This window comes from Epinephelus fuscoguttatus, linkage group LG4 (genome assembly GCF_011397635.1).
Source record: "Epinephelus fuscoguttatus linkage group LG4, E.fuscoguttatus.final_Chr_v1".
Taxonomy (NCBI): domain Eukaryota; kingdom Metazoa; phylum Chordata; class Actinopteri; order Perciformes; family Serranidae; genus Epinephelus; species Epinephelus fuscoguttatus.
This window is the reverse complement of record NC_064755.1, coordinates 32,660,117-32,682,184: the sequence shown is the minus strand read 5'-3', so window position 1 is coordinate 32,682,184 and position 22,068 is coordinate 32,660,117. Positions and strand designations below refer to the sequence as shown.

The window sequence follows — 22,068 nt, the reverse complement described above, 5'->3', positions numbered from 1 at the left end:
CAGATAAAGAGCAGCTATGGTAGTTAATTCAGCCATGGTTGATGAGAAAATAGCGGGAGGTGAAGAAAATTGTGGGAGGAGGGTTGCGTCATCGCGATTGAAGTGATGAAGCGATGATCAAAAAGGTGACATTTGTGATCAAGCAACGCGATACTCGTGTTACAGGCGATGACATCGCATCCATCGCGTTTGGTGTGAACACACAGTTAGAGAGCTCATATTGCCATATTATCCCACCAGAACTCTGCGCTCGGAGAATGCAGGGTTACTCGTGGTCCCTAAAATCTCCAAAAGTAGATCAGGAGCCAGAGCCTTCAACTATCAGGCTCCTCTCTTGTGGAATCATCTTCCTCTTGCGGTCCGGGGGGCAGACACCGTCTCCACATTCAAGACTAGACTTAAGACTTTCGTCTTTGATAAAGCTTATAGTTAGGGCTGGCTCAGGCTTGCCTTGTACCAGCCCCTAGTTAGGCTGATAAGCAGGAAAGATTAGAGTAATAGGGAGATAATAGACTGTATCATTAAACACTGTGTAATATAACGTTAGCATACGTTACGTGTGCTGACATTAGCAAGCTAGCAGCGTGACATTTAATCATTATGGACAGGCTACGTGACTAAAAACAACAACACGTGTTTGTGTTTTGTTTTAGGTATTCAAGAATATTTTATTGATTGCCTGGCCTCCGATGACCAAAAAAACAGCAATTACAGGTCTCTGATTGAGGGTCAAAATTACCTGAGCTCCGAATGGGTCGGGCAAATTTTACACTGCCTTTTAGACGACCATCACATCATATTGAAGGCGATGTGATGGTCACGTAGCCTGTCCATAATGATTAAATGTCACACTACTAGCTTGCTAACGTCAGCACATGTAAGGTATGCTAACGTTATATCACACAGTCTTTAATGATACAGTCTGTTATTTCCCTATTACTCTAATCTTTCCTGCTTATCGCTCAAACAAATGATCTCTATATTAATATCGGTACTCATTTAAGATACCTTCATCAGTTACCGGAGGCCAGAGAGTAAGTTCACACTGACAGCATTTAATGACTGACACATGTCACTGCAGCAATGGCGCAGCCGCAAGATGGCGGCATACAGAAATCGCTCGCCGAATTTGTCTATACGCACCCAAAATTTCTAGCTTCCAGGTTTACATCTGGGATTTCCACCCTCTGGACTTAGTTGGCAAGTAGCTGGATTGGCCAGTGGAAGTCTCTATTGTCCTTTATCTATGGACCAACTGATGGGGAAGCAGTGCCTATCATTAAAGTCATTTTATTCAAGGCAGTAGAACATTTCTGGCTTCATGCATCACTGAGCAATTTTCTTAGGAATGAAGGGCGCCTTGCCTCCAACAGAGTATCCAGTTCTCATGAGCCAGGTCTCTTTCTGAAGTTGTCAAAATCTGGCACTTGGGCAGTGACTGTGTCAGAAACCAACGAAAAAAGGCATCCTAAACGTTGGCACGATACGCAGCCAATTGCGATTATAGTTTTACAGGCCTGACAGTGTCGGGGGAAATGCGGCAGGACAAGGAAGGTTAAGACAGTGAAAAACCGAATGGGGCGGGCAGGAGTGGTGGTGAATGGGTCCAACAAACACGGACTTTCACCTGAGAGAGCGGTGTTCGTGTCCCGTTAGATTCTTTTGTTCCTTAACCTAACCACATATTTTTATTGCCTAAACCCAACCATGTGTGTTTGATGTTGAAGGGAAAAAAGTCGATCTGTGGGGTTGTACCAACATAGTGCATTTATTTTGAAAGAGACTGCATGTAAACGGTAAATTTCCTAAAGGGAAGTGTATCTTGAAAGACGTCTATGCATTGTAACAGGCAGAGCTTGACACGCTGTCCCAGAACGTGCACAACCAACGCACCCAGGGTACCTTTCATGTCGTATCTCGAGGTGGAAAGTCCATGACCAAACGTCAGTGTTGGAGTGAGAATATGTTGATTCTCTTGGACAGAACCAGGCTAGCTTTCTTCCCCTGTTTCTAGTCTCTGTGCGAAAGCTAACCAACTGTTAACTGTAGCCTTGTTGATCCTCTCATTTAAGTCTCTGCCACAAAGGGAATAAGTGTATTTCCAAAAAATGTTGAACTTTACCTTAAAGTGGATTAAACAGTATCTAATCTCATGTGGAAAATCAACTTTTCTGTACAAAATGTTTACTGTTAGCAGCATTATACTTTCCAGGATTTTGCAATAGAGCATGATTTCATAGTATACAGCATCTCATGAGAGTCCATATGGGGACCCGAGGAAACAATGATTAGCCTGTCTAGTGCAAAAAAACACAGAGAAGAAATTCAAATTTTTGTTTGGAGCATGTGTTGCTGAGAACTTCCTACAGGAATTTTAAAAATCTTGACTCTCAGCCAAGCAGACATCATAACATCATAAGATAACACCACTGACTGAATGTGAGAGTCATTTTCACTGGCGGAGAGTGCTAATGCAATGCATCCTGCCGTCTAAACTCAACGCACATGACTACACTGGTCTTGTCAGAGCAAAACAATGGCATGACTGAAGAAGAGGACAAGGTTGAACTGGGATTTATTGGGGCTGACCTAAGTGTGACCCTCGTTGTTTCATTACATGAGACTGTTCAAGGCTCTTTCAGCTTCTGTGTGTGTGTGTGTGTGTGTGTGTGTGTGTGTGTGTGTGTGTGTGTGAAAGCATAAATAAAGCTTCGCTATGTCTCAGCACACAACGACAATTTGAGGATTTCACATGAAGTCACACACACAGGCTGATATATTGATGCCCCTTAAATGCATTTCATTTTTCTCCCCACCTTTACATAAAATAGGAAGCTCCCTATTGGTTGAGGCTCACCCCACCCTCCGCCTCCTTTCCCCCGGTTTCCTGGGCAACCATGTCAGGGTGGAGGAAAAGAGCAAATCATGTGAGGGCATAGCATCTTTCTCTCCCCTCTCTCCCCTCTCTCTCATCCTCTCTCCAAGTGTGTGTGTTTGTGTGTGTATATGTGTGTGTGTGCATATAAAAGCCTCTCTCTCCATGCTTCCACTTCACTCTCAGCTCTCCATTGCTTTGCTGAAAGCATAGGCGCAGGACGGACGAGAGGGGAGGGGGGACACGACTGAAGGAGATCCCTGTGTTACAGTGGGAGACATTTCTTTGACCTTCCTCCTTACTTTCTCCCCCACCCTCCTCCCCCCTCTCCCAATGTGTTTTGGGTCTCCCTCCTTTCCCCCCGCTTCTTCCTCTTCTTCCTCTTAAGCGTCTCGGCTCTGCTTGGACGGTGGCTGCATCGATGCAAAATGGGTTGTGGCAATTCCTCAGCCACCAACACCTCAGGAGGGGGTGAGTGTTTTTAAGGAATGTGTGTGTGTGTGTGTGTGTGTGTGTGTGTGTGTGTGTGTGTATCTCTCTATATATGTGTGTGTGTATGTGATAACGGTTGAGAGTGTGAGGGAGAGAGTTGTCACTGTATCTGCACCAAGGGGAGAGGGTGTTTTGAATGTAAATGAAGTGTGTCAGGGTTACCCTTGCATTCAGCATATGTACTCAGATGTGTCCGTGTGTGTATATCTGTGTGTGTGTGTGTGTGTGTGTGTGTGTGTGTGTGTGTGTGTGGCTCTCAGTGTTTTGATTTCATTCACAGATAGCTGTATATCATTATGTATGTTTGTGTCTCAAAAGGACTGTAAAAATCATAATTTTTCTTTCTCCCCTTCCTAATGTTCATCATTTTGTGGCATTCTTGCTGCCACTCTGTGGTGTCTGTGTGCGTGCAGAGGTCTCTTATGTGTGGTGGGTCGATCATGAAGGGTTTCCCATATTCTAGTATAAGACACCAGAGTAGCTGCGTCAGGAATGTGCCGCTTTGATACTGACAATGACACTGAAACTGTTAACAAACTGTTACAATGTCAGCGTCTACAGTTACACAGAAGCTATAGATGTTTGTCTTTCTCCGGGTGTGTTTGCACTGGTTTCCATGGATTTTGAGCATAAAAGAAAAGCAGCTTTAGTGACATTCACATGCCTTTGTCTCCCCACTTGACTAATGCTGGCTGTGTCTGTAAGCAAGCCGCTTTGAAACATTGGATCAATGAGCAGGTTTCATTCATAAAGCCTGGAGGACACATTTGAATGGGAAAAAACACTGTATCGCGTGGTTATACCAACGCTTGCAGAGATATCAGCTGTATTCTGGATTGTCCTCAAATAATACATCTCTCTCAGCTGAATCATCCTGATACAATACCTGTTTTAAATTATACTGAGCAAATCTCTGGGCACCACTGTCAAATTGAGGTAATAATTAGATTGAAGTATCTGCAGGATTACCTCACCACCACTGCCCATTAAAGCAGTATGGTGTGTGTTTTTGTAAATGTGTGTGTGTGTGTGTGTGTGTGTGTGTGTGTGTGCTTGCAGGTACCTAATCAGTGCTTGCCAGGCATGTTAACAGAGCCACACACAGCATCTGGAAAGCACGACCCAGTGTTGTCTTTAAATTTGATCTAGTGTGAGGCTACAGTGTCTGCAAACAACATCTCAGTAGGTGTCTGAGTTTGTTGTGAGCGTGAGCAGCTGTGCTCATGGCTGTGCAGCAGGTCTTATCCATTTTTTTCTCTTCCTTCTAAGGTCAGCGTTCAGCACAATGTCAAGGACGTGTGACATCCTGTCACTTTGACAAATGTGGATGTATTTGTCCATGCCAACTGACACTCACTATTATTATCTGTAGAATTGAGACAGAAGCACCCTGCTGCTCCCATGTTAACCCAGGGTGTATAATTGTCTCACTACACATAATATTAAATACTGCAAGTCTTCATAGGAAAAGTTATGATTAATGACAAATCTGCACATGATTGAACACTTGAAAATGGGTTTATGTCTATGTAGGCTACAGTTACATTATAAAGTGTTATTACCCATTTCTAAAATGTTTATATACTGCTTATACATGTCAACTATAATTAGAGATTAGGATTGAGACAGATATTTGGGATGAAATGACTGTCTGAAGGAAAATCCTCATTTGAGTAGCTGCGTTCAGTCTTTTAATCTCGTGATCAAAAATGATCTGAGGCTCATCCTGAGATTGTTCTGTAAATAGTTTTCTGTTAAATAATAAATATAGTAACGTTCGATCAACACATCAATCGCAGGCTTAAAATAACAACTTCTGGTTAGCTCTCACACATTTCCGGTTTAAGTCCCACCCACTTCGGGTTTAACTTCCTGCTGTAGATGTATACTTGTGTCACTACAGATTCGTAGTGACATGTTGAACCTCCCTATTTAGCATGTATGAGCTGTAAATAAACAGTTAATGATAGCTTCTAACATATTTAATGTAGTTGCAAGTGGATATAAATGTTTATCAATGTGTTTATCAACAAATAATCTCCTTCTCTGGGCACCCATAAGTGCAGGTTGATGTATAAACACATGATTAATCCTAAAATAATGAAACCACACAAACACACGAACACACAAACAAACAGAAATGTTGCCATAATAAATTCGGTCTTATAACCAATACTGATGCACATAGCTATCCTTTAGCGGTGATGTGAGATGCATGGTGGCTTTTCGCCCGCATAAGGTGGTTTGGAGGGGAGGTGTATGGCTCACACAAACGACGGACTTTCTCCTGAGAGACTGCTGTTTGTGTCCTGTGTGAAAGCGATTGTCAATTAAGTTATTTTAACGACAACGTAGTGTGCTAGAATGTGTCGCATAATACGCTAATAGTATCCCAGATGATGTATGTGACATATGTCATGTGACGTTATATTATGTTAGTAACAAACATACCTATTTTTAAGCCAAACCATGATATTTTTTTCTAAACTTAACCACATGCTTTTGTTGGCTAAAGCTCAGAGAGTCATACACTCCGTTTCCACCAAAATTAGCGTGTGTACGTGGGCTTTTTAAACACAGGTAAATTCGCTAAAAATGGGCAATCCACTACTTTCCCATTACAAGTAGATCAGCGCTGTGTACACGGCTCTGCAGCAGATGAGTATGCCTTTCTGTGTGTGTGAGGGTTTTTTTTGGTGTGTGGCATCCGATGTCACGGATGGGCCAGAGAACACATAAACAGTGGAGAGGAGCACAGAAGCCTGTGAAAATGTTACAGTGATTACTTTTTTGAATATATCTCTGGAGCGATGCTTATGCGTTACTTTGGGGGAGACAAGCGGTATTTTGAGCTGGTGTGTCATTGTATCTCGCCGGTAAATGAGCTAAAATTAGCACGTTCACCTGGGTGTTGTGTTCCCATCAATGCTGTTGGAGCTGGAGGCGATAATTCTCATGACAGCTGCAGACTCGGATGCAAATGGCAATTAAAATGTTTCCCATTGCACTGAAAAAACAGATGTTAGCAGGCGTTAGTGAGTTTTTTATGCAGTGGGTTTAAGTTAAATGTTTGAGGCCACTGACCATGCATCTGTATTTGACGAGTTGGAAGTGTGAAAGTGTTGCAATATTATATTACATGTCTTAATGGGAGAAATTATAGTTGTTAACAAATCCTGTACACTAATAAACACTAATATGAGCTTACAACGACATTACAGTGCATTACAAGACATTCTTTGAAATGCTAAATAGGATTAAAGCAAAAATTGCTAGCATAAGTTCTATAATTTTCACATGATATTCAAGTCATCCAAGATCTTTTCAATTTCATGACCACTTGGTGCACTCTATATCACATTGCTCATCCCCTGTCTTATGCACCCAGATGTGTGCCCTTGGATATGAATGAGCTTTTGTCAGCCTACTGAATAGGCCCCTGTGTCATATCAGCAGACCCAAACATTTACCGTGAAAGAAGCTCCTCTCCGTTCCATTTACAAGGATGAAATTCCCTGTATTTCTGTGTAATGATGTGAATGTGATTCTCCTGTATTCTGCTATTACATCCTATTCGAGTGGGGCTCTTTTTGAAGGTACATTTCTACTTTAATATCATGGGGGACGGTATGAAGAACCAATTGAAGGGCAGAATGAAGGCTTTTGTTCCCCTGCTGCTGATACTGTATATGTTCAAACAGGATGTTAGATTACCCTCCAACTGAATGCACTGTGATCTCATTTCGATTCAAATCAAGTTTAGTGGACTGCCTGTGGTTCAGCGAAGAATGAGCTGTTGTTGGACCATAAAAGAGTCAAACAGAATTGGGATGAGCACAATGGGCGTCATTAGGACTAGGGGATTTTACAATGCATGTCTTATATCAGTTTACAACATGTCCTCTGTTACCCTTCAGAGCCAAGTTATGAATTATTTAGAGTATCCTATACACTGAAAACCCCTATTGTGAATATAATGCAAAATTAAGCACTTACTTGCATAAAAGAGGCAATACTCCTAAAGTATTCTTTATTCTTTATTCAGGATCCCTTATTAGTTGTCACCACAGTAACAACTACTCTTCCTGGGGTCCACACAAAACATCTTAGACAATCCTAAAGTATACTACTAAAGTATAATTGCTGCATTCAAATTTCCAATGGTAATTTTTCTATCATGCGTGCCTCTTCAATGAACATTACATAGCCTGCTGGAGCCTATCCCAGCTGGCATTGGGTCAGAGGGTCAGAGAGACACAGAGAGACTGACAACCATTTAGAGTCACTAATCAACCTAACCTGCATGTCTTGGGACTGTGGGAGGAGGGGAGCCGGATTGGGGCCCACACTGGGAGGGGAGCACCCTGGGTTCGAACTGGAAAGCCTCTTGCTGCGAGGCAACAATGCTAATTCTGATGTGTGTCCATGTGTGAAAACAGTGCATCTTTCCCTTCATGTAGGCCATCCATCCATTTTCGTAACTGCTTATCCTCTTGAGGGTCGCGGGGGGGCTGGAGCCTATCCCAGCTGACACTGGGCGAGAGCTGGTGTACACCCTCGACAGGTCACCAGACTATCACAGGGCTGACACACAGAGACAGACAACCATTCATGCTCACATTCACACCTACGGCCAGTTTGAGTCACCAGTTAACCTGCATGTCTTTGGACTGCGGGAGGAAGCTGGAGTACCCTGAGAAATCCCATGCTGACATGGGGAGAACATGCAAACTCCACACAGAAGGGTTCCCTCCTGTGATTGAACCTGGAACCCTCTTCGAATTTATGTATGAATAAAGTGTGAATCTGATTTGTCTAAAAAAAAAAAAGCTGAGCAAGAGGGGCAAGAAAAAACATTAATTACGTGTCCTTGAAAAGTCACCGAAAAGATATGAAATTTTGTACATGAAAATACGTCTGGACCCAGGATAAATCTGCTCATTCTGAAGGATAGCAATAGATATTATTTTGACAGTCAGGAGGTAAACTTACGTCCATTATGTCCATTTAATTAATAGCCCTGGAAATCATATAAATGTTTCTAGGTGTCAACTACACATTCATCTTAAACTAGATTATATTATAAGCGTCAAAGGAAAAAAAAAAAGAATGACTATTTGACCACAAATGCACATGTCCGGTTACTGAAAGAGATCGCTCTCCCCCCCAAAGATGACCCCACAGGTTGTTTGTACAGTCTTGCTCTGAAGTCATTGAAATCTGGCGCTTGGGCAGTGACTTGCAGCGTCAGAAACCAACCTGATACGCGGCCAGTTGCTGTTATAGTTTATTGGCAAAAGTCTCTCTGGGGCGGGCGGGAGAGGTGGTGGATGGATCCAACAAACCCTGTTCTTTTTTTCCTAAACCCAACCATGTGTGTTTGTTGTTGCATTATATTCTGAAAGAGACTGTATGTAAACATTATATTTCCTGTGAAAACAGAAGTGTATCTTGAAAGAAGACAGTGCATGTAACAGTCAGAACTTGACACAGTGTTCCAGAACGTCAACAACCAACGCACCCACCTTTCACATCATATATGGACGTGGAAAGTCCATGACCAAACATCGATATTTGACGAGGTCGGAGTGAGAATGTGTTGGATTTGCACTGAGCCTTAGCAAACACAGGCGGTCTACTGCAGATTCTCCACTCACTGAAGTCTCATACGTCTCTGTCTTTACTGTCCTGATAAGGACCAGGAGGACGACCATGGAAATTTCCCAAGAAGTCTCATGAGGAGCTCTCCAAAGCTGCCACCTCCACACCTCCCTAAATCACTGCCAGCTAAGGGTTCACCCCTTCACCTTGATCACTCTGTGCAATTAAAGAAGTGCTGCCATTGTCTTCTTAAGCATTGAACTAATTGACTTCTGTGACATGTTCTGAAAAGGCGGGCAGGGAGCTGTTATAAATCGTGTTCTGTGTCACATACTGTACATTGGTAGCTGTTAGCTGTCTCGGCTGTTCGGCTGTTGAGTAATGGCCTTTGCTGGTGAGGTAACACACATCCTTCAGTTTTTTTCATGATGAAGATTAATTAAATCTGGTCTTTTCATCTGTTTTCAGGGCCAGCAGACGTCTCCAAAGATGTGTAAGTACATCAGTCACTTTTTCAAGTATTTCTAAAACACATCATATGTGACATTCAGATGACATTGTATGCTTTCATGAAAGAGTTTCATTCCAAGGATTTGGGAAATTTATATGATGGAGCAGATAACCTATTCTTTGAGGTTACAAAAAAATATTTTTGTCAAAAGATGGAGCCCTATGATGAAACTACTAATACAGTGACAACTCTACACCCTACCCCTCCACCCCTTTTAGTATTTATTTAATTTTATGTATTTTTTCTCTACATTAAAATTAAATTATATTCCTTATGCCTTTCCCCCTTTTTTTCCTTTTTCTCTTCTTTCTTATTTATTCATTTGTTTACTTGTCTGTTTGTTCTTTCATCAATAAGTCAAGTATGTAACATATATCTGATACAAATATGTTACTTCTGTTATGTTAAATTCCTTACTATACTTCATTGCTGTATACACCTAATTGTGGCCATTCTCTGATGTGTTATATTAAGGTGTAATGAACAAGATGTCTGCACTGAGAACAAAAATAAAAAGTTAAAAAATAAAATAAAATAAAATAAAATAAAATAAAATAAAAGAGTTTCATATACTGTATCTGCCCAAGTAGTATTTGTACAGTATTCCTTGTGGCAAAGTATTCATGTCCTCACTGACATTATAGTGATGTAGACAATATGAAATTAATAAACAGTATAACATTTAAATGTGAAATAACTTTACAGTAGAAGTGTCAGTGACTGGCTTTAAGTAAGCTGGAAACTACAGTCACTTTCATACTAACAAACAAGTACTTCAGTTCACACACTTAAACCTGACAGTAACATTTTCTTATTATTTACATGAGTGATGTTTGTACACAGTCATAAAACATCAATATTTTCCTGTGTTTTATTATTTATTAGTTGACCAACATAAAACGCAGATTTGTCTTTATCTTCAACCATTAAGACAGTTTTTATAATGTATATGAATTAAGGTATCATTGATATGACCTTTACACTTTTGCCATTTCGTTTCCTTTCACATCTTATATTATTTAAAGTTTTGCCACTCAACATTTTTGTTTGTTGTTTGTTTTTACACTGACTTCATACACTGTGCCTTTGGCATGTATTTTATCTACGGCTGCCCCAGACTAAGAATTTCCCGAGTCGACCAATAGTCGTCATTTAGGGCCATTAGTCAACTAGTCGCCCGCATGTTTATGATAATAACGTTATTATTAAATGATATATTTTGGGCGGGGCAACACAATGGTTTGAGTTGAAGGTGTGAGAAAGAATAGTATCAGTAACATTGTTAACACTGTGCTACATTACAGAGAAATACAAAACCGTACTAATGAACCTTCATTAATATAGGCCTATATTTTATCTACAAGTGCACATCACACACTGAGCGAGCCGCCTGTTAATGACACTGTGGGCTAATGGGCATGTAGCTACTTACATGTTTCAGGTGATACGTCATGTTTGTAGTCGACCAATGAAGATGAGTTTACATATCACCTTGGGTTCGTCCTTCACCTTCTCAAAATGATCCCACACTTTGGATTTCCTGCCCAACATGTTATTAACTAGCCTGTGGAATAACCGATAAACAAATATACTTGAGACTCCCATTTAATGTTTATATTTTAACAGTTATTTCAGCTCTTTGGAGAAGTGTTTGTACAAGATTTGACTTTTTATCTGCAGTTTGTGGCGCAACAATGAGTGTAATTCCCATCCCTGAGAAACAAGTCAGATTTGGATTTACACATATAGCTTCTTTTTAATTTTTATAATATTCACAGGTGATATTGAGAGATATAAACTTTTGTGATGTCAACAATTACTAAATATTTTCGGTATGTTGTATATATTTATGATCCAAACCTACAGAAAAACTTAGAGGGGGCAAAAAAATGTCATGAAAGCATTGCTTTAATTCGTTGTCTCTTGCTTCATGTGTGATATTGAACTGATAAGGTCTGTGTCATGCATTACAAATCCAATTTGGAAATGAATTATACTTGTGTGAGAGAGTGAGTGTTGGTTAGATACTTGTATGTTATGGCAAAATGAAGACTTCTAGTGAACCACAGTTTGATAAATGCAGCAAAAACTTGACTGCAAAGATGTCTATACTCTGCTCAGTAATATCCTGGTACTGAGAAACATGAGCTCCACTGTATAAAAAGAGACTGACAGACACAGAAATTAATAAATACTTGACCTTGATGTCACGTCCCCTCTGGCTCTTTTTTGTTTAACAACTCTTTTGGCAAAAAAATATATTTCTTCTGGCTTAAGGAAATTCAATTTAGATGTTTTTCTGTGAAGGTTGTCCTCTGCCATCAACAGTTCACGTTTATCAAAGCTATGGGAGGGGCAGCATTTCCAAAGCACTTCCCGGAATCAGCAAATGAGTGCGTGTGTATGTGTGTGTGTGTGTGTGTGTGTGTGTGTGTGTGTGTGTGTGTTTGGGGAGATGTATTACTCATCTTACGGGGACATTAATCTGTTTACCCAGTCACATTGTGGGAACTCACATTTCCTTTTGAGGTAAAAGTGCAAGTCCCCATCTCATAAATATCAAAATTTAGGGTGCAGACTTGGGTTAGGGTTAGCCAGGGTTAAGGTTAGGGTCAAGGTAAGTCTCCAGGAAAAAATGTAAGTCAGTGTAGTGTCCTCTAAAGTAATGGAAACACGACTGTATGTGTGTGTGTGTTTGTGTGTGTGTGTGTGTGTGTGTGTATGCTCCTTGATAACTATCTGAGCAGCCAGCACAGGACCCATGAGAGCTGACAGCAGCACATCACTGACTCACTGAAGCTAATCACAGCTTCCTAGGACTGTACCACACAACAAATTATCACGCTCACACACACACACACACACACACACACACACACACACACACACACACACACACACAAGATTGAAGGAATAATACACCCCAAAAGTGAAACTGATGTCATTATTTTGTTTGCAGTAGTGGAAAAGAAACACACAGTGAATTAGCTAGTGCAGCCTCATGTCATGACTTAAAACACAAACAAACAAACAAACAACAACAAAAATAGCCTAAAAAGTGAGGTCATTTAAAATCGGTTGTTCAGTAGCCTGGTTCCAGACCTGAAGCAAAATTGGAAATTCAGTCTGATTATCATGAACTCCTGGAGTGGGAATTCTCAAAAGGGCTAATGCAGCACACCTCAAATGTTCCCCATGTTTTTAAAGGAGAATTTCACCACATTTTAAGTGAGTTTTTTTCTGAGTTTACTGAGGTGGAGACTAGAAATATAAGCCCATTCTGAGCACCACTGACGTCACTGGTTTGCACAACAGATTTTGAAAAAGCCCCCAGAGACACAGAGAGCACTATTAAAACATCTTATTTTATGTACACCCCAAATTTGGATAGATTAACTTAATGTTGAAAATTGGCAAAGTTATCCTTTAATGCTTCTTATCAGTGTGTATGTTTGTTGTTTAGTTTTAATGTCCTCTGTGCTCCCGTAAGAGCTGACCTGACCCGTGCTTCTTCTCTCAATCAGGACAGAAGATCCTGCGGCAGACGATGAGAAAAGAAGGTATTTTGCTAATATTCTTATTAGGGTCCGGGCAGCTAAGCTGCCAGGACACTATTGTAATCCTAGGTATTCTTCTTCTTCTTCTTCTTCTTCTTCTTCCAAGGAAATCATACTTCCCATGGGTGAAAACTCACCAGACTTTGCACAAAGGTCCAGTCTCATGCCAGATATCCTCAGCTGTAAACTCAAGCCAGTAGTCCTGATGGTGGCGCTACAGCAAGCGTCTAAAGTTCAAAACTTTGAAAATTCATAACAAATCAACCATACGAGCTACAACAACAACTTTCATCAAACTGTAGCCCCAGTACTGAAGAAACTTTTGTACACTTAAACCTATTAAAAATTATGAAGTTCATCACTGGTTTTTTTTTTTCAAAAACTGTAAAACTTCTTAAACCTATCTCTTCCCACATTTTTTGCTCAATTGACACCAAACTTGCTACAGAGCATCTTCAGACTGTCCTACAAAAACTATGTTTCTCAGATTTTTGATTTATCAAAAATTGAGCCTATAGTGCATCAAAATGTTTGGCTGTAAATGGTACTGTAAACATATACATGCAAATTCTTGCTAAATAAATCTTCAATGTTCATGAAAAAAGGACAGAATTCTAGAGTCATGGTAGATGATGTGTGGCAAATTTCAGAATTTTATCTCAAAACTGAATTTTTGACAGCATTTTGAATTTTGCTCTAATGTGAACAATTGGAGTCAATGTAAAAATGGCAATTTTAAACATCAGTTTTTCACTTATGGAGCAAATCAGTCATTGTTACAAACAAATTACCAACATCTCCATGCTGTCTAGATGCAATATGTGTATTTTCAGATTTTTGTCTTAATAACTGAATTTTTTACAGTGGTTTCAAATCTGCCTTTCCATGCATGGGTGGCTGCTTTCCTACACAACAGTGAATGGCTTACTCAGTTTGTGAAGCCACTGTTGAGTTGCTACTTGCCAATTAGCTCAGAGCGGTAGATGACTGTCTTAGGTTCCAGAGGTTGCAGGTTTAAGCCTCATCTGGTGCAGAATTCACATTGTAATGTAATCATCTTCTTGTGCTCCAGCTTATTGCTTAAAATTGCCTGAGCGTGACTGATCACTGTGCAGCATCTTGAAGTCTTTTTTTTGCTAGAAAATCTGCCTTCTCATGCTTGAAAATAAACCAAACTTTGCACAAAGATCCAGTGTCAATACTTCAGTGTGAAACCATCTGAGGCTTCTCACTTTGCACATAGCTCAACTAGTTAAACATAAGTTTTTCACTTATGAAGCAAATCAATCATTGTTAAAATAAATTACCAACATCTCCATGCTGTCTAGATGCAATATGTGTATTTTCAGATTTTTGTTTCGATAACTGAATTTTTTACAGTGGTTTGAAATCTGCTTTTCCATGCATGGATGGCTGCTAAACCTGCATGTCTGGCTTAGTCAATTTGTGAAGCTACACATGAATTGTCAATGACTAATTAGCTCAGTGAGAGAGAAATTGATTCTTAGTCTCAGAGGTTGTGAGTTCAAGCCTCAGCTGATGCAAAAGGCAGATTGTGTTGCTAAATTCCTAAATGTCTTCCAATTCTTCTGCTTGTTGCTCAGAATTGCCTAAAAATGCCCGGACCCGACCCATCGCTGCGCAGCAGCTATAATTTCACTTTTAGATTCTCGTGGTGCCTGTGGGTGCATTTTAGTCATATCAATATACACATGCAGTGTGTTAATTGCAAAATACAGTTCTTTGCTTTTGTAGCATATGGGTTATGGAATATTAACAGGCTTTTTTATTGGGTGACATTTTGACAAGCACAGGTGTAAATGATAAGATAATAAGACAAGTGATGGCTGAGTTCCATTTAGCTGCTTTGGTTTCAAGGTCCTGCATTGTGGATGCTGGCTAACTGTCACACAGTTGACTTACTGGGAAGTTGTAATTATTCTTTACTTTAAGCTCTGATTATTGCCAATTATTGTCCACAATTGGCAGTAACCAACCCAACTGGCAGAAAAAATGTTGCCATTGCTTCTGCAAACCATGGGTATGTTTCATTGCACGTTATGTAATCAATATATTGAAGCTTTATGTTTCTGGTTTGGTTTAAAAAACCTTACATGTGTGGTTAGGTTGAGGCACCAAAACCACCCGGTCATTGTTAGGAAATGATCATGTTTTGGCTTTAAATACCTGATTTTGGGGGCACAATCCTCACTGGAAACGAAATGATGTCTCTGTAAAAAAAACAAAACAACTGCTTTTCATGGCACTATACCTGTTAGAAAAAGAGCAGCATGTCACTAAAAAACACCAACATTTGGTGCTGAAAAAGCTGCTAGAAACACAGTGATGGGTCACTACAAAACACCTACATTTGATGTCTGAAAAACGTCCAATTGCAACGTATTCGTTGTTTGCAGAAATGTACAATGCCGACATTTTCTTCTTGTAACTGGGCTGCAGTAACTGGTAATAAAACAGTCTAAAATCTGCAGTTTCAAATGACAATGATCAAATGTACCATGCCTCCTAATATAATTAGGTGTTGGGTGTTGCAGTGTTTGTGTCGGCAAGGTTGAAAGGATGAAAAATTCAGGCATACCATATTAACAATCAAATTCCTAACAGCATCACACAAAGCTCTAATGTGATTTAAAAAACAGGTGTGGTATCACTTAGAAACAGTGAGAAACATGTGAAGAGCTGATGCACTGCTAAAAGGATGAACTGTGTTTAACTGTGAACCAATTGTCTTTTAAATGCTACATACCTCTCCTCTCCTCTCCTCTCCTCTCCTCTCCTCCCACTCTCAGGAACTATGGTGGCGTATATGTAGGTCTACCAGCAGACCTGACCACTGTGGCTGCCAGCCAGTCCAAGTCCACACGTAAAGGTAGACATCTATAACTATGTGCTGTGCATTTCATACTCTGAAAAATTGATGAGGATCTTGTTGTGAAGCAGCTCGGGGCACAGAGAGAAGTAATCCCTGGTGGCGGAGCTGCCACCGCATGAAACCACATGTCTGCTTGCCTACAGCAGGTTTTATTTGACCTTTACTTTTAATGAATCTTAATGAGAAGCATTTAATTTATTATTAGTTTGGCTACTCATAGCTGTGAGGATAAACATATAGTTCATAATCTCTATTTTGACCATGGTTAAGTACAATAGAGATTTGCTGCTACCGTGCTTTTGTATTTTGCAGCCCCCTGAAGGCTTTCCTTTCGTGTCCTCTTGTGGCTTTCCCCTCATGATTGTCCTTGTGCTCATCAAGGTTAAACATGCTAATGAATTGATTCGTTTTTCTGTTTCCTTTGGCACAACAAGTACTGGCTCTTTTTTCCACTGAAGTCTTCCAGTTCAAACTGCTGGATGGAGTGCGTGGGTGTTTTTTGAGCACAGTCTTGACATTGAGACAGAAACACTTGAACAAGAAATTTGTCAAACAATTGTCCTATAAATATCCAAGCACTGATTCTGCCCCCCCCCCCCTTTCTCTTGCAGACTAGCAGCGACTAAAAGACACAACGCAGGTATTTTAAAAAAGAAACAAAGCTGCTTGTTCAGCTCTTAACATCACATGCTCTTCTGTATTTCTTCTCTTAAAGTGAAGCCGGTACTCACATGAAAGCCAGTGACTCTGTGCTTTGTCTCGACAGGATCCTCCATATTCATTCACCTAGAGACACTCACATTACAAGCAGAGAGCATGTAAGTGCTCCTATTCTGGCTCACCACACACTGAATAACAACTCAGGCTTTAACACTGTCATTGGGCGAGGATGTGGACAGCTTGCCGGGGATCTGAGGACGCTGCCTCATGGAGTCATGGGTGGCACAGTGACGCAGGGATGCACAGCAGAGGTCTGCATACGGCATCCATCATCACCCTTCACTTTGCAAAAAAAAAAAAGGAAGATGAGCATCAGAGCGGACAAGCACCCACCCTGGGACTGGCTGTGGGCGGCGGCAATGGGCGTTGTGACAGCCATCTTGGCTTCTCGGTCACGGCACTGGAACATTCTCTTTCTTTCTCAGGAGGAGACAGGGGACCCAGCCAACTAACTAACTAACTAACTGTCTGGGAAACACACACACATTCCCAATAGCCCTCTGCAATAATAATCACTGCTCAGTTATTTCTCTAAGAAGCCATCAATGATTCATTGTGTGGCGGAGACAGAGAGTTAGAGAGACAGAGAGAAATCAGAGTTTTGCAAAAAGCGGCAAACAAGTTCTTGTTAATGCATCACAGAACATCAAAGTGTCATTGAAAATAGAATTGATTTCAATCAGGGGCGTGCTGCTGTAAGTGTCTGAAAATGACACTGCTTCCGATGATGAGCCTAAATGATAATAATAAGTTAAATCAGGAGTGTTTTAATCAACGTCCGCAAATGTCCTGCTATTGTCACTTAACTTGTGCCCCAGACTGATTATGTAACATCAGCATATGACTCATGATACTTAGAGGATCTCCCTCTCTCTCTGTCTGCCTGCCTCTTTCTCTCTCTCATGCTCTCTCTGCAGCATGTTGTTTTTTCCCCCTGCAGAGCTCTGATTCTGGGTAATTCACACAGCTCTTACAATCTTTCTCAGAAGCAGAATTGTCTCGCCGTTTGTTCTTCAAGCATAAAATGTGATCTAATGTGTAACAGCAAAAACAAAGTCATTAAATTAAGTTCAGTTGCAAAAAAAAAATTGTGCAAAAAAGGAAACCAAGAGAGGCAGAGGTGGTGATTTTTGTTTTAACGTCCCTTGTTTTTCATACAGTTTACTGACATTGTTTTGTAACTGATTTTATTACAATCTATTTTATACATTATGTAACACACTTTGTTGTGAATGTTGTGATATTCTGTATGTAGTCCCTTAAGGATAAAGCTGGTGCTACGCTGTGTTTTTGTTATGTCCAGCAAATACCATGAAAAGACTAAAGCCAACCAATCTCGTGGCCTTCAGGAGCTGATGGAGTGGTTCTGTTGTCATGGAGATTAATAGGAAATGGCAAGTAGTTTTCAATGGTCCTATAGATATATACAAGGATGTAAATCCAGCTAAAATAGGTCACTAACATTTAGTTTCATTTTTTTAAAAAAAGGCTCAGTAATCTACAACAGCTGGGCATGGCAGTTGTTAGCAAATGTAATTTAAAAGGGGTGAATAGCGCATTTGTTGGGGACTATTTTCAGCTGTGGATTAATACACATTTGGTATTCTACTACAGTGATTCCCAACCACAAATACTTGGGGTGCGTTCAGAAATACTCACTCAGCATGCCAGAGTGCACTCTGGAACAAACTGGACTATTTGTAAATTAGTTGCGCTGTTGGATTGTACTGTTCCGTTCTTCAGACCATCACAGTCTGGGAGCAGCTGAGCGAAATCTGGGCACTCTGTCTGGGGAGACGTAGTCTGACTCATTGCATGTAGATTGTGGCCATAACGCTGCCACTGGGCACTGATTTCAGCCAGAATTCTCCCTTCCATCCCCTGTCTGTGTGTTACCATTTCCAAATCCCCTATTGTAAGAGCGCTGTCACTGCATCGTGGCCTTAGTGCTGCCCAAGATGAGTGTGGTTGGTTTAAAGGGACAAAAACACGGCAGCATCTTTCCCCCCTATAGAAACAAGATAATAGGTGATTTAAACCTTTCTCTTATGCTGACACAGCGCTGTAGAGATAAGTCTGGCTACGCAAGACCAACATGTTCTCACTCCAACCTCGTCACATATCAGCGTTTGATCATGGACCTTCAACGTCTAGATATGATGTGAAAGGTACCTTGGGTGTGTTGGTTGTTGCCGTTCTGGGACACCGTGTCAATTCTGCCTGTTACATGCATTGTCTTCTTTCAAAATACACTTCCGTTTTCACAGGAAATGTACCGTTTACATACAGTCTCTTTCAAAATAAATGCACTATGTCGGCACAACACTGCGATTTGGTGGGTTTTTTTTCCTCCAACAACTAACGCATGCAGTTGGGTTTGGAAAAAAGAACACTCTTTGACGGTTTGACTTAATAATCTTACGGGATAGAACACCGTGTCCCAGGTGAAAGTCTATGTTTTTGGATCCATCCACCACCCCTTCCGCCCGCCCTATTCGTACTTTCACCACCTTAACGTTCAGTTTTGTCCCACCACATTTCCCCCTGACGCCACCAAGTGCTGTTCAACGACAAAACAATGTTAAAGGACAGCTTTTTTTTGTCAATGTCTGACGCTGCAAGCCACTGCCTAAGCGCTGGATTTTGACGACTTTGGAGTGAGACCTTGGCAGAGTGCTACTCAGGAATCAGGGAATGTATTGTTAACGTAACGGTTCGTTAATTCATGTAGAGCTAGAACGCTCTGTTTCTTTGAACAATAGCTCTCTCATTTCAGTACAGAGCATCAGTTTGGATTTATGAATGCACCCTTGTACCCTAGGGGTACTTCTGCAGTTACAATGATGTATGTGGCAATATATCGGTGTAACTCAGCGAATTCAAAAAACATTAAATAACAATGAATTTAAAAATGTATTTTTAATCAGGGAGTGTGCGAGTTGCAGCAAGCAAGCAAGCAGAGAAGTCTAAACAGTAAAAAATAATGTGTAAATGCACAAAAATTAGCTCAAAATCTGGTTGTAAGTGTTAACTAAAAGGACCAAACATGCAGCTGAAATAGTCAGCGTAAAGTAATGCATCGTGTAGCTTCTGCGACTCATAGTACAATTGCAAACTTGACCAAACCAACCAAAACACTGACAGTTTAACTGTATGAAAAAATACTGTTCATAGTGTTTTATAATATCCAGCTTATTTGGAACCTGGTGGTTTAATGAAGGGGTACTTGAGTCCATCTGATAGGGGTGCAGAAAAGGTTGGGAACCACTGCTCCAGTAGTGTTTACAGCAGCAGGACAGTATATGTGGACTAAAGAGCTATGGTGCAGAGTTATAAGCTACATTGGTTATTTTATGGCTATATATTTGTTAGTAGGGTCAATTCATGGTGTTTTTTTTTCATGGTATTTTTGGACAGTAAGAAAACTATAGAACCAGCCTTATTTTAAGCAAAAACCTCACCAGTGTCCCCATTAAAAAACACACATTACAGCTGGGCGGACATTAGGGGCCAAGGTCATTTGTCAGCTCTTGACGGCTCTCTCTTCTAATGAATGTACAACAACCTCCACTCACCGGGACCCAAGAGGAGGGTGGAAATAGGCCAACTTTAAACACTTGAGATTCAAGAGATGTTCTGCGTTACACAAAACGCTTCATACGCCTGTGTGTGTGTGTGTGTGTGTGTGTGTGTGTGTGTGTGTGTGTGTGTGTAGCCTCGACTGACCGCTCACATGAAAATAGGGACTTATTTCACCATGCCTGAACACAAGCTCACTGTTTACTGTTCGTGTCTGTTTTCTCCAGAATGACGCCCACTAGCTGCCAAGCTCTGCTATCAGTCACTCTGATACCAAGGGAATTCATGCAGTGTCTTTTAATTGCAAGCCATTTGTCAGCTCACATTGTCGCAGCGTTTACACTGTTCACCTGTGGTAGAGGCAGAATATACTGCAGATACAAAGAGCTGCTTTATGTACTGTGTAGGCTAGTTTACAGCGCATTATAAAAAGAGCTGCAGTGTGCGCCTACAGCACCACAGCACCGGTTTGATTTAGAACCGCGCCTGAGACGTTATATTTTTGGTGTCCATTTTCCTTGATGTCTACATTTCCTCGCTGCTGCTGCTGCCTCAGTTTCCCTGCGTCAGTCCCTACCAGAGGCCTTTGGCTTTTATAGCGTGTCGTGCCGCCTGTCTCTCCCTCTTTTATCAGCTCCGCTTTGCCCTTTATAGTTGTTCCTCCTGTATATGATGAATGTCATTGCCTTTGCCCTATTCAATTAGTCTAACAGGGACAAGGGGGCAGAATGTGGATGAACAACAGTCTGAAGTGAAGCTTTCTACTTTAAAGGGGAAGTACATCCATTTTCCAACTTCATACATGTTATTCTTATGGTCTAAGACAGCCAAAAGTATTAGTAAACATGAAAAACTCTCTCAAAACTAGAGTGCTTAAACTCAAAAATTGTGATGTTACATAAAATCTGGAGCTGCTCCACAGACATTGAATTGGGAAAGATGTTCTCCATGACACTGAGAGCACTCGGGGGAATGTTCTGAGTATATGGGTACATTTTCTGTTTCCGAATTGAGAACACTACAACACAATAAAGCTCATTTGAGTATAAAAAGACTGCCATTCATTGTCTCTGGAGCACCTCCTGACTTTAAACCCTATGACATCACAAGTTTGAGATTTACTCCTTTGAACTTTTCTAGGCCATGAAAATAACATATTGGAAATCTTTATTTAGGTGGTGGTGGTGTTCCCTTTTAAAGTACAGCCATGACACATTGTTGGATAGTTGTAAAAAGCTGTGCAACACAGCATGTTGTCTGAATGTTGTAGGGTTGGAATGTGCTTAGTGAGGTACAGAGTAGTTTGACATTTTAGGGGAAACTTTTATTTGTTTTCTTACTGAGAATTAGGCGAGGAGATTCATACCATTTTCATGTCTGTACGCTGAATATAAAGTTACTGCCAGAGGCCGGCTAGCTTAGCTTAGCTTAGCTTAGCACAAAGACTGGAAACAGAGGGAAATAGCTCACCTGACTCTGTCCAGTAGCAACAAAACCCACTTACCAGCAACTTACGCTCTCTTGATTAATTCATAGAAAGAAAGGGTTGTAATGATACACTGTGGTTCAGCCCAGTAGCCAGAAGAAAATGTTCTCACTGAATGTTTCGTTCGCATCACATTTTCAGGTTTGATACGTACTATATCAACGCTTCTATAGTGACGCAATGTATAAGCTGACTTTTGTCATTGGGAGGAGGAGAGAGGTTATGGCATTAGCCTGGTAAGACCATCCTGATGATATGAGTTCAACATTCTGTTTCGCGCTCTGTGTCAGCCTGGACTCGCCTCATATCCACAAATTAAAATCCAGTCAGGGCCAATCTGGGATCCGCACCATA

General features: G+C 40.8%; 1 protein-coding gene across 1 annotated transcript; it reads left to right on the top strand.

Annotated features, from left to right (window-relative positions):
- Nucleotides 1-2,971: 2,971 nt before the first annotated feature.
- LOC125886922 (overexpressed in colon carcinoma 1 protein homolog) lies at nucleotides 2,972-20,362 on the top strand. The gene is made up of 6 exons (XM_049573296.1): nucleotides 2,972-3,346; nucleotides 9,437-9,461; nucleotides 13,004-13,039; nucleotides 15,847-15,926; nucleotides 16,541-16,569; nucleotides 16,696-20,362. Exons 1-5 carry the CDS (start codon nucleotides 3,304-3,306, stop codon nucleotides 16,543-16,545), a joined length of 189 nt encoding a protein of 62 aa, XP_049429253.1. The 5' UTR covers nucleotides 2,972-3,303; the 3' UTR covers nucleotides 16,546-16,569; nucleotides 16,696-20,362.
- The last annotated feature ends 1,706 nt before the right edge of the window (nucleotides 20,363-22,068 follow it).